This window comes from Gavialis gangeticus, unplaced genomic scaffold (genome assembly GCF_001723915.1).
Source record: "Gavialis gangeticus isolate Ggan-Ray unplaced genomic scaffold, GavGan_comp1, whole genome shotgun sequence".
Lineage (NCBI taxonomy): Eukaryota > Metazoa > Chordata > Crocodylia > Gavialidae > Gavialis > Gavialis gangeticus.
The window spans coordinates 22,334,263-22,345,799 of NW_017728996.1; the positions used below are offsets into that span (position 1 = coordinate 22,334,263).

General features: G+C 40.5%; 2 protein-coding genes across 2 annotated transcripts in view; both read left to right on the forward strand.

The window, feature by feature from the left end:
* BTBD1 (BTB domain containing 1) overlaps nucleotides 1–4,881 on the forward strand; it is a 27,815-nt gene extending 22,934 nt beyond the window's left edge. The window contains exons 6-8 of the mRNA XM_019504127.1: nucleotides 328–415; nucleotides 1,725–1,871; nucleotides 3,359–4,881. Of these exons, the coding sequence (XP_019359672.1) occupies nucleotides 328–415; nucleotides 1,725–1,871; nucleotides 3,359–3,517 (394 nt within the window). The 3' untranslated portion in view covers nucleotides 3,518–4,881. The remainder of the gene's footprint in view (nucleotides 1–327; nucleotides 416–1,724; nucleotides 1,872–3,358) is intronic.
* A 2,397-nt stretch (nucleotides 4,882–7,278) lies between these two features.
* Nucleotides 7,279–11,537, forward strand: part of CUNH15orf40 (chromosome unknown C15orf40 homolog) — a 12,879-nt gene continuing 8,620 nt past the window's right edge. Inside the window, exons 1-2 of the mRNA XM_019503822.1 lie at nucleotides 7,279–7,450; nucleotides 8,896–9,023. Of these exons, the coding sequence (XP_019359367.1) occupies nucleotides 7,279–7,450; nucleotides 8,896–9,023 (300 nt within the window). The remainder of the gene's footprint in view (nucleotides 7,451–8,895; nucleotides 9,024–11,537) is intronic.

Consider the following 11,537-nt stretch of genomic DNA (forward strand, 5'->3'; position numbering starts at 1 on the left):
TTATAATTTCCTTTCCAAGCTGTCTGAATGATGATAAGATTTAGGAATTTCTTTCTTTTTTTTTTTTGTTTCAGTAATATTGAGTCTTTCCAAAAGATGTTCATGTAATAGCATCAGCTTGCTTTTTACAGTAAAATAGGCCTTTGGAAGCTATATCTTAATAGAATTCATTCAGTGTTCTCTATTTAAATTTAATTTAATACTTTATTCTGTCCTTGATCATGTGCCGTTCAAGTTAATGGGAACTTTTCTTTGACCTGACTTGAACAGATAAAGCCCTATAATTGTATAGATTCCTCATTTGGCTTTTTCTTTGTCCTGTATAAGATTCACAGTTAATAGAAGAATTTCCATTGTGGGATTTGGATTGTATGGATCAATTCATGGACCCACAGACTATCAAGTTAATATACAGGTAATGTACATTTTTGCATTGTGTAGAAACTAAACATATTATAAGCAATAATATTTACATAAGGTTTACTGTATATTTGGATTCAGCTGAAGTAATTCTGTAAGCCAGGTGGTTCATACAGTTTTTGCTACTGTATGTGTTAAATTCTCTGACTTCAGCAGTATAATGTTCATGTTTGTCCTCAGTTGTGATCTATGATAAAGCCTTTTTCAACTGTGGAAGCCCTATTGAATGTAAGGTCTGCTTTGCACTTCTCTGCTTCTGTTGCGTTCTCATTTATATAATGTGTAACACAATACTGCTTTGGGTTGGGATATGGGATTGCTAGTGCAATAAAAATCAGATGTGGGCATTTTTGTATCTAACACTTATGAGACCTGCTTGGTTACCTGCATCAGGATTTGCCACCAAGAGTGGTAGTAAGAATTCTATAGAAGAGTATTAGTTTCTGCTTTTGGTAAGTCATTCCTGTTGTCCTCTGAGAACTAACAGGGGAACTGCGTGAGATGAGTAAATGCTTGCAGATGTGGGGGATAAAAAAGCCTCACTTTACTAGAATCAGCAGCATGTTAGATTGACCTGGCTTTGCAGCATCTGTATAGACTCAGCATTTCAGCGGGGCTTTTTGGTACTTTTATCTAAAGATGATTCAATCAGCTACTAGATAAAAGCCCTAAAAAAGCTCCACTAAAGCACCTGATCTATACAGACACTGCAGAGCTGGGTCAAACTAATGCACTTCCTCTTCTGGGCATGTGCTGGGCTTGGCGCAGGAATGTGCCAAATTTAAAATATAGCACCAGGTTTTTCTGTTGTTTTTTTTCACGTTTGCAAACAGCCAAAATTAATATAAAATGGAAACAAAGAATAGTGTGGTCGTAAAGTACTGCAGATATTACACAAATGGAAGGATGCATCATTGTGTTTTTAGATGGTTTAGCGAGTACTTGTTAAATAACCTATAAAGATACTTAGCAGTATAGGTTTGCTAATATCTCAGTGTTATCCAGGAAGTGTAGACTTTTATTTAAAGAGCCATGGGTGGTTCATGCTCTAGGATATCATTGGAGTGAGCTCAGGGGGTTTAGAACTCTAAATTGATCTCCTCACCAACAGATCATTGCTGAGGTCATGCTGCCCTTTATATTCAATTGGGTGGAGTTAGGAAGTGTTTCCTGTAACGAGTATTTTAATATAAATAATCATATGTTTGTTGATGTTGGATAGTTCTTTGTGACTAGATTTTTCTCTTTCAGAATTATAAAACTAGTTAATTTCACTTTCTTTTAACTTTATATTTTATATACAGATAATTGAATACGAGAAAAATCAGACACTTGGACAGAATGATACAGGATTTAGTTGTGATGGAACCGCCAATACTTTCAGAGTTATGTTCAAAGAACCTATAGAGATTTTGCCAACAGTGTGTTATACAGCTTGTGCAACACTCAAAGTAAGAATGCTTAGAGTACATCTTACAGAAGAAAACAAAAGGGAAAATTGCTTGTGCCCATGTTTTTAGCTAACTCTGAACTGTCACCTGGTGGGGGAAATAGCTTTCAAGTCTTAGATTATTTTCATTTCAGTGGCAGTACTACAGATTAGTTTAATGTCGGCTTTACAGTAACTGCAAGGTTCTGTGCTGTGTCTGTTAGGCACAGGGGAGATGGTACTTAAAGCCTCCTTAGTGCCTTTTTATGCCTTCTCAATTTTGGGTTGATCCAGGAGCCAGAATAGATCCTAGTGTAAATAATCTGTTGCCCACGAGCAGCCACATTGGAAGGTTTAACTTGAAGGAACTTGATTAAAAAAATAAAATAAAAGAGCGCTATTATTTAAGTAAATGGTGTTTAAATTTTTTTAAAGGTTAATTCCTAATGCATTGTAAAACTATTAATTTGCTTGCAGAAGGGGGAATGTATACCTCTCATTTAGCAGTAGTGGTAGTTTGCTTCAAAACTTGGACCTGTCCTTTTGTGTAATTTTTTCCCCCTGAAGTGTTTAATTGTAAAAAATGGGTATAAAAGTTGGCTTTATCATTCAGTAGTGACATGGGGAAGCATGTGGAGCGTTTACTGTTCCTTTCCTAATCTATACAGTGACTGTAGGTACATCAATTTAATACTTATTTATAGTCCTACAACTCTTGCTATGTTGTAGACTAAAACTTTTCCTTTCTTTAAAGTGAAATTTTCTCTTTAGGCCCAGTTTTAAATGTGAGTTATGCATTTTTAAAAGTACTTGCATAAATATAAAGGGCCGCTATGTCCGTTGCTAAAGAATAAATAGTTGTGATTTGGGAAGGCTTAACTAATTCTCTATACAAAGGAAAATTTATAGTTCTGGAGTGGGGAAGGAGGAAAAAGCATTGCACCAAATGTCCATATATCTTAAATTACACTTACTTAGCAGGATGCCTTCTCTGCTCTGTCATGGCACTAGAGTCTTGCTCTACACTAATTTCTAAGGCTGATCCTAGTCAGCCCAAATGCTAAGTGGGTGCCTTGTCATTCACGATCAAAAGCCAAAAACAGCTGGGCATGATGCTAGCCACATCCTTTTCTTAGGTGTGGTTTGCAATTGCAACTGGTAAGCCTTAACCATACTAGCTTGATAGGCCATTACACTTGAATTTGTCAGGTTTATATGGTAAACTCAATTTAAAATGTCCCTGCCTTGCTAGCTGTCTGGTTCAAGAGCAGACGCATGCCTCTAAATTCTCCTTTTGAAGGTAATTGTTCAAATACTTTGTCATGGTCTGTAGCATTTGGAAACTGAAGTATATTGGTAAAGTGAGTAATTCAAGATTTCATGTAAAATAGCAGGACTATATAGAGATTTTATGGAACCTAATATAATATTCTGTGGGTCTTGCTGATGCTACGTAGCTACCTTTTCTCCGGTTCAGTTGCTCACTACTGCTTTTGCTGTTTATATTAGGGTCCTGATTCCCATTATGGCACAAAAGGATTGAAGAAAGTAATCCATGAATCTCCAACTGCCAGCAAAACCTGCTTTTTCTTTTTTAGTTCACCAGGTAACAACAATGGAACATCAATAGAAGATGGACAAATACCAGAAATAATATTTTATACATAATTCCCTATGATTCATAGTCTTGGATATAACAATGTATGGACTGACTTAAGCATAAACTACTTGCTACTGGTGACAGTTACCAACTCTGTGATATTGCATAAATATTTAATCTCTTAAATGTGTAATATGAAACTGTAAAACATTTCTTATAAGAGGTACAAGAAAAAATCTATTTTTCTGCATGGTTATTGGCTATAAATTAACAGACATAGCTTGTTATCTTCACAAAGCCTTGGAAGTAAGGAGCAATCTATGTTGTAAAGGTTGTTTAAAAGTTATCTTGTGATTCTGGGCTTTTATTTCTATGAGTACTTGCACTTTTTCAGTATATGGTGAAAATCCTCCTTTGAACTGGAAGGTCCTTGTTTGGTATGGACTTCTGGTATATGTTTTTTTCCTGTTTTTAGAAAGCTCTATTGCTCTGTTCTGGAGTTGCATTTCTCTTTAAATGTTCTTGGAATGGTCTCTGCAGGGTCAAATGACTACTTACATTTTTTTAAGTAGTACATTATCAAAACTGTATCGTAGGTATGTTCCTTTCGTCTTAACTTACTGGATGAGCCAGGAAGAATTAACTGAGTAAGCACTCTAAAAATTACCTGGAATTGTATTTAAAGAAAATATCGTGTACTTACAGCCAAGATCTGCAGCGTACAGTACTTCCACAATTTTAGTTTTCATTCAGAAATTGGTATTTTTAGTATGGTATTGGAACATATACATTGATATGGAAATGGCAATTGTATATAAATCTGTGCCTGCAAAAATGTCTATGAAAATCTGAGACTACAAGAAATCTCTTGATAATATTTTATGACTGGATGCTCTAACATTAATCATTACTAAAATCTGTATGATCTAAGTATCTGTTTTGTGCAATAAGTCCTAGAAAATATATCTACAGTGACTCAAGTAACATGACGGGATACAATCCTCCAAATGGTACAGTGAATATCCATAGATAGTATTATCTGTAGATGTACAGAAACATAGTTCAACAGTGAAAAAATTCCTGTCCCCTCTGCAGGATTCTGCATGCTCCCACTAACTAGTCTACAATAAATCACTATCATTTTAGCTGATATAACATTACAGAAATAATGCTATACTATTTAGAAAAAAGTGTAATGCCAGTAATATCTGTTTAATAGATGAATATGCAGTAACTGGATCAGGTTCATTTTATTTTTAAAATGAGCTCAAAATGAGTGAGTAAAATCCTGCACCACTTTTGACTGCAAATAATTCTTAATTCTTTTTTTAAAGTACTGTAACAATTCAGGTAGAATTGACCAGTTTGATATGACATGACATTAAACTGCTATTTATGAAGATTTCAATTAAAGTGTCTAGTACAAAAATAATTCTTCAAAAAATGTGTAATTATTGAATTTAAATAAGCATTTTTTTTTGTGGCTAAGGTAATTTTTACATTTCAGTTAAACACCCAGAAAAACTTCCCGTGAATTTCTGTTTTCCTGCTAAGCTGCAGCAAATGCATGAGTCTTGATCAAGACTGCAACGCTCTGGTGAATCAAGAAGCCAGTATTGACTTGATAGTATTTTATTCCAGTGGTTTAGTAATCACACTTAACCACATCAGTTTTCTTTCATGGGATGTGGAAAACTCAATTCATCTTCAGTAAATCTTTTTTAGTTCAGTCTTTTGATCTGCTCATAAAGATTTTAAAAACGATGACTATTATTGGAGTTTTGGAAAGCAGTGTTGAGTCAGGGCTGTTACTAAAAGGCATATTCCTCCTTACTTGCTGGATGACAGTAGAACTCATAGAATCATGATCAGTGGGTCTGAAATTGTCCTTCCTTACTGTCATTTTTATTCTAGTTTGGGGCCTGTAATTCAAGATGTTGCATAGCTTTTTAAGGATATTAAGAATATTAAACTCAGCTTCTATATTCTGTATATATAATTTTGTATAGTGGCAAATCCCTTTTGATATTTCACATATTGCAGTTCATGTGTGTTCCAATACATGCTCTTCATTTACTTGCTGAGCTGTAGGGAACACAATTCCTAGTGGTAACCTGGTTTAAAAAGTTAAGATAGAAGGGACTCTAACCCAGAGGGCGGTTAGGGTAGTGAAATTAACCGCTCATTTGGCCCTACTAAGGAATGTGTCTAACATGCTCTTGTAAAGAAGTTTGTAGCTGTTTCTGCTGCAGCAGAAGGAGCAAGCACAGTTCTAAGTGACGCAAAGAAGCACTTGTGGATGGGCACGGACTGGGGGATTTCTGGACCTGGGACAAGTCTGCTCCCTCCTTGTTCTGTGAAAATGACAGGTTGGAGATTCCTGTTCATTCAGCAGTTTCTTGCCTAAGCTAATTGTCCATTTAGCCAGAGGGAGAACGGTATCTAGTTCAGGCTGTAAAACAAGGTTGACTTTGAGGAAAGGGTCCTGAGGAAAGGAAGGATGGAGAGCAACAGAGTAAGGACCCTGGACTTCAGAAAAGCAAACGTCAGCTCACTCAGGAAACTCATGGGCAGGATCCCCTGGGAAGCCAGACTGGGGAGGAGTCCCGGAGAGCTGGCTGTACTTTAAGGAAGCCTTACTGAGAGTGCAGGAACAAATCATCCTGATGTGTGGGAAAACTAGCAAGCATGACAGAAAACCAGCTTGGCTTAGCAGGGAACTCTTCAGTAAACTAAATCGCAAAAGGTAGCTTATAACAAGTGGGAACTTGAAGAAATAGCTAGGGAAGACTATAAGAGCATTGCTTGGGCATGCAGGGCTGAAGTCAGGAAGGCTGAAGTGCAATTGGAGTTGCACATAGCAAGGGATGTAAAGGGTAACAAGAAGGGTTTCTATAAGCATGGGTGGTAGCAAGAGGAGGATCGGTGGCAGTGAGTCCCTTACTGAATTGGGGAGGAAACCTTGTGATGGGATGCAGAAAAGGCTGAAGTGGTCAGTTTCTTTTTTGTCTGCAGAAAAGGACCTGGGGGTTACAGTGGATAATAAGCTGAAGATGAGCCTGCAGCGTGCCCTTGTTGCCAAGAAGGCTGACAGCATCCTCAGCTGCTTTGGTGGGAGTGTTGCCAGTAGGTCAAGGGAAGTGATTATTTCCCTCTTTTCAGCAATGTTGAGGCCACATCTGGAGTACTGTGTTCAGTTTTGGGCCCCCCACTACAGAATGGATGTGGAGAAGTTGGAGAGAGTCCAGAGTAGGGCAACAAATGTTTAGGGGGCTGAGGAATATGACTTCTGAGGAAAGATTGGGAGAACTGGGCTTATTTAGTTTAGAGAAGAGAAGACTGAGAGGGCGTTTAATAGCAGCCTTCAGCTACCTGAAGGGGGGTTCAAAAGAGGATGGAGCTAGACTGCTCAAGTTGCAGCAAGGGATGTTCAGGTTAGATAGTAGGAAGGTTGTTCTCACTAGGAGGGTAGTAGAGTACTGGAGCAGGTTGTTAGAGAGGTGGAAGCTCCATCCTTGGGGGTTTTCAAAACCTAGCTAGACAGCTTTGGCTGGGACATGTAGTTGGGGCTGGTCCTGCTTTGAGCAGGGTTGGCCAAGCCACTTCCTGAGGTCCCTTCCACCCCCCACTTTGATTTTATGCCTTGAAGTTCCAGAGCCGCACCAGCCCGTGTATAAACCCCGCCGCCTCACTGCAGCCGCGGTGGGCGGAGTTTGCTGCTGTTGCCGGAAGTGCGGGCCGCGAGCGGCCCTACATGATGTTGACTCTCGCCGGCTTCCGTCGGCGGTGCGCGGGGCTGCGCGGTTGGGCGCGGAGCGGCGGCCGGGCCATGCCCAGGAAGGTCCGTCTAGCGGGCCGGGAGGGGACGGCGCCGGTGACCTCGGCGGGTCGTGTCTTGTCGGGGAAAGGGACGAGCAGCAGCCCTGTGGGCGCGGGCAGAGATGGGAGCGTCACCATCGCCGTCCACGCCAAGCCCGGCGCCCGGCTCAGCGCTGTCACAGGTGGGTCCGCGCCCGGCCCGGTCTGACCGTGAGGCAGGAAGCCACCCGTCTGCATGTGGCGCCTTCCGCTTCTCCGCCCCGCGGGGATTTAGGGCTTCGCTGAGGGAGAAGCAGCCGGGGGGGTCCCCGGGAGGGCGGGCAGCTGGTGTCCTTCCTCTCCGCGCTCCGGGGGTGAGGCCAGCTGACGTGCGGGGTAGGCAGGGGCTCAACCGCTTCCTTTTGAAAGCAGCTGAACACATTTTTCCCTCGCAGCTCGGCTTGTGTTGGCTCGGGGCTGGGCTTTGATGAGAAGTAGGATTAAAATGATGTGAGAGCATTATATCACAATAAATAATATTTATCATATTTATGTCTATACATCTATGTCTATATGTCTATGTACATATGTATGTATATTACTATTATTCATAGTAATAATAATAAAATCTGCCCATTCACTTCCAATTCTCTGAGATAAGCAGTGAGTGCAGGTTTGGACAGCCTGCCTATGAGGGCTGCCCTGCTTGTAGGCTTAAGTACAAAAAGTCCTTTACAGCAGTGTTTCTCAACTTTTTAAGTAGCAAGTACCCCCTAACTTCTGTAGATTTTAACAAGTATCCCAACGCTCAATTTTTCGTGGGATTTTGTGTTTACAGACTAATGTGTGCCATATGTTAAAAGAAGGGCTGTGTATGTAAGGCTGTGATATGACACACGTCTGATCTGGTGTGGGTAGGGTTGCCACCTTTTACACCGGGGTGCACAACTCAAGTATGTACCTAGGCTAGAGGTGATGTAGGCCAAAGCTAGGAGGGCTGAACCCAGTGCCGTGCAAAGCGCAGCACGCCAAATGATTACTGGGGAAATTAAAGTGCTATGCAATGTGTGGTGCACCAAATCTTTTGCCATAGTTCTGAGAGGAAAAGCGGGTAAGAGAGTGTTGGGATACCTGCGTATCCCCTGCCTGTGTCTCGCGTACCCCCAGGGCTACACGTACCGCAGGTTGAGATGCTGGTCCAACAGGTGTCTGATAGTGTAGTGTGAATTTAACTATTGGTAACGGATACTAGCGTATTGTCACAATACAGGTTATGATCATCAGAATGAGCTGTATAAAAAAACAACCACATTGACAATTGGAGAAGACAATCTGAATGGCATAGGAGTGATTGACTTATAATGAGGAAGGATGGAAAGGGAAAGAAGTGTTGGGTTCTGATGTCAAGGGCCCACTCTTCTCAGAAGGCACATGCATTTGAGGAGCTAACTAGTCTTGCTGGTAAATGGGAAAATACAACTGAAGTGAATAGTCTTAATAGTCAATATTATGTGATCTGTTATCTAATACACTATTGAGAGGTTTTTATTTTGTCCTAAACAAAAAAAAATTCTAAAAATAGGAACCGTACGTTTTTAAAGTAGACCTTGTTGAGTACCTTGATAAAATGCTAATGTTTTTATTATAGATGTGACAACTGAGGCAGTAAGTGTAGCTATTGCTGCACCTCCATCAGACGGGGAGGCAAATGCAGAGCTGTGTCGTTACCTCTCCAAGGTTCTAGAAGTGAAGAAGAGTGAAGTTCTTTTAGATAAGGTACAATCCTTATTTTTTCCTCTTAGTTGTGTTCTGCTACAATTTGAATTCAGAATGTTAAAACTTACTCATATTAAATGGAGAAAACACTGTTTACATACAAGTCTCTTGCCTTCAGTTCACCAGTATGGAGTTATTTTACAACATTTAAAGCAGTTGTGGAAAGAGAATCTATGGCAAGTCTTTGAAATACTAATTCAGAGCAGCTCCATTAGAAATAGTACAGAATTACCCATAGCTGCTTGCAGTGACCTAAATTGGGATCATTTCCAATGCTGCTATATTTTCTAAATTTGTATTTCATGTGTTCTGTGACTTTAAAAGATGTCTTGTCATATTAAATCCAACTTGGAAAATGGGAACATTTTGAACAGACCTATTTTGGTACTATTTTTGTTTTTATTTTAGAAGATATTTCCATATTTGGATATAGATCACCACCACAGTTATTCATGTCACATTAGTGAATATAGTAGATTGGGTTCTGTTTGGCATCTGTGTTTCTGTGGAAACAATAGTAATACCTGAATTTATTATTACAGTAAAATCTTTGTTAGCTGGCATCCTTGGGGTAAGGGGATTGCCAGTTATGTAAAAATTCCGGTTATCTGAAATAATCCGCACTTTTATTTTGGGCGCTGCTCTTTAACAAGGACATGGATAAGCTTGAGAGAGTCCAGAGAAGGGCCCACCCATATGATCAGAGACTTGAACAACAAGCCAGCCATACGAGGAAAGGCTGAAGGACCTGGGACTCTTCGGCCTGAAAAAGAGAAGGCTGACAGGAGACCTGGTAGCAGTTTACTGCTACATTAGGGGAGCATATCAAGTGCTTGGTGAACAGCTGTTCACCAGGGCACCCAAGGGGAAAATCAGGAGTAATGGCCACAGACCATTTCAGACTCAACTTTAGGAAAACTTTCTTCACCATCAGGGTGTCCTGACTGTGGAATAAACTTCCTTCAGATGTGGTACCATCACCTACTCTGGAAATCTTCAAGAGGAGACTGGACCATCACCTTGCTGGGGTAACTTGATCCTAGTTGTCATTCCTGCTTGGTGCAGGGGGCTCGACCCATTGATCTTCTGAGGTCCCTTCCAGCCTTAAAGTCTATGAATCTATGAAACCCTGCAAGGGTTTTCAGATAACATGGGGGTGGGGAGGGCATGGAGGCCGCACACTGAGCAGGGATGGGGGAAGGGAGGGGTAGCAGCAGCAGTGCAGGGTGCAAGCTTTTCTACCCCTTGTGTCCAGCTGGCCAACTGGCCAGCCAGAAATTCCGGTTAATAAAATTTCTGGTTACTTAAATGCCAGATAACAAAGATTTTACTGTACATTGCCTAATTAAACATTAGGAAAAAAATTTAATTACAACTTGTGATTAAAGTCAGTTTGCTCCAATACATCTGTTTTCTTGCAGGTCTTATATGTGGACACTGACAGTTTGACTTGCTTGTTTAAATAAATATGAGGATGAAGATTAAAGTTAATTATCCTGTTAAAATAAGTCTTAAATCTTAATGCTTTTTATCCAGTAGATTGCATTATGGAAGGTGTTTTTACCTTTGTAGATGCCCCAAGAGTAAAAATAACTCCTTTCATGTCATATTAGAAAGTCATGGTTCTACTACCCCAAAATTGCCCTTTTATACAAGATGACAGCAACAGTAAATGAAAATTTTTGGAGACTAGAACAGTTTATATCTTGTTTGATGGTGACATATTTGTCCCTATGTTAAATGTAAAAGTGGGGTGAAGTAGGATCCATTTACTAAACACATTTGTTTATGATGCTCATGAAAATAGCAAGATTTTGGGGATGTACATCTTATTTTTCTATTTTGATCATGTATTTTATGCCAGTTTAGAAGACAACAGCACCTGCCATTAGGTAAAATGCTCAGTGCATTGAATGTGAAAGATTGACCAACAGAAAATCTAAGATTTGTTTTAGCTTTGCTGCTGGTTGAACAAGCCACTTAATGTCTCTCATTTTATCCAATCTATAAAATGGGGATAATACTTGATTACCTACTTCATAAGGATGCTTAGGTTTAATTAGATTATCCTAGCATAAGTGCTAAGTAGAGTCAGGTGTAATGGTCAGCATTGTTCACCCTCGTCCAGTCATTTCTGGTAATTCTGATCTGACTGGGGTGCACCGATAGAGATTTTTGCAGCCATTACTGATAGCCAGTTTTTAAGGAAGCATATTGGCTGATACCGATCTGATTTCTGATACCCAGACCAGCAGCATGGAGAGCTGCTTCCAGCTGGTAAGTCTGATGTGGTGGAAGGAGAGGGAAGGGAGATCAAGGCCCCTCCAGTGAGGAAGGGTGTGGGGCTGGGCCAGGGGCTGTGCCAAGCATTGCCCAGCCAGGGTGGGGTGGAGTGGGCGCAGCACAGAGCTGTGGCTCATCAGGAAGGGGATGGTGGGGGGCAAGTGCTGGATGAGGCACTGGACAAGCAGCTTTCAGATGAGTGGCATGCAGTGGCGGGAGCTTCCCCTCCTC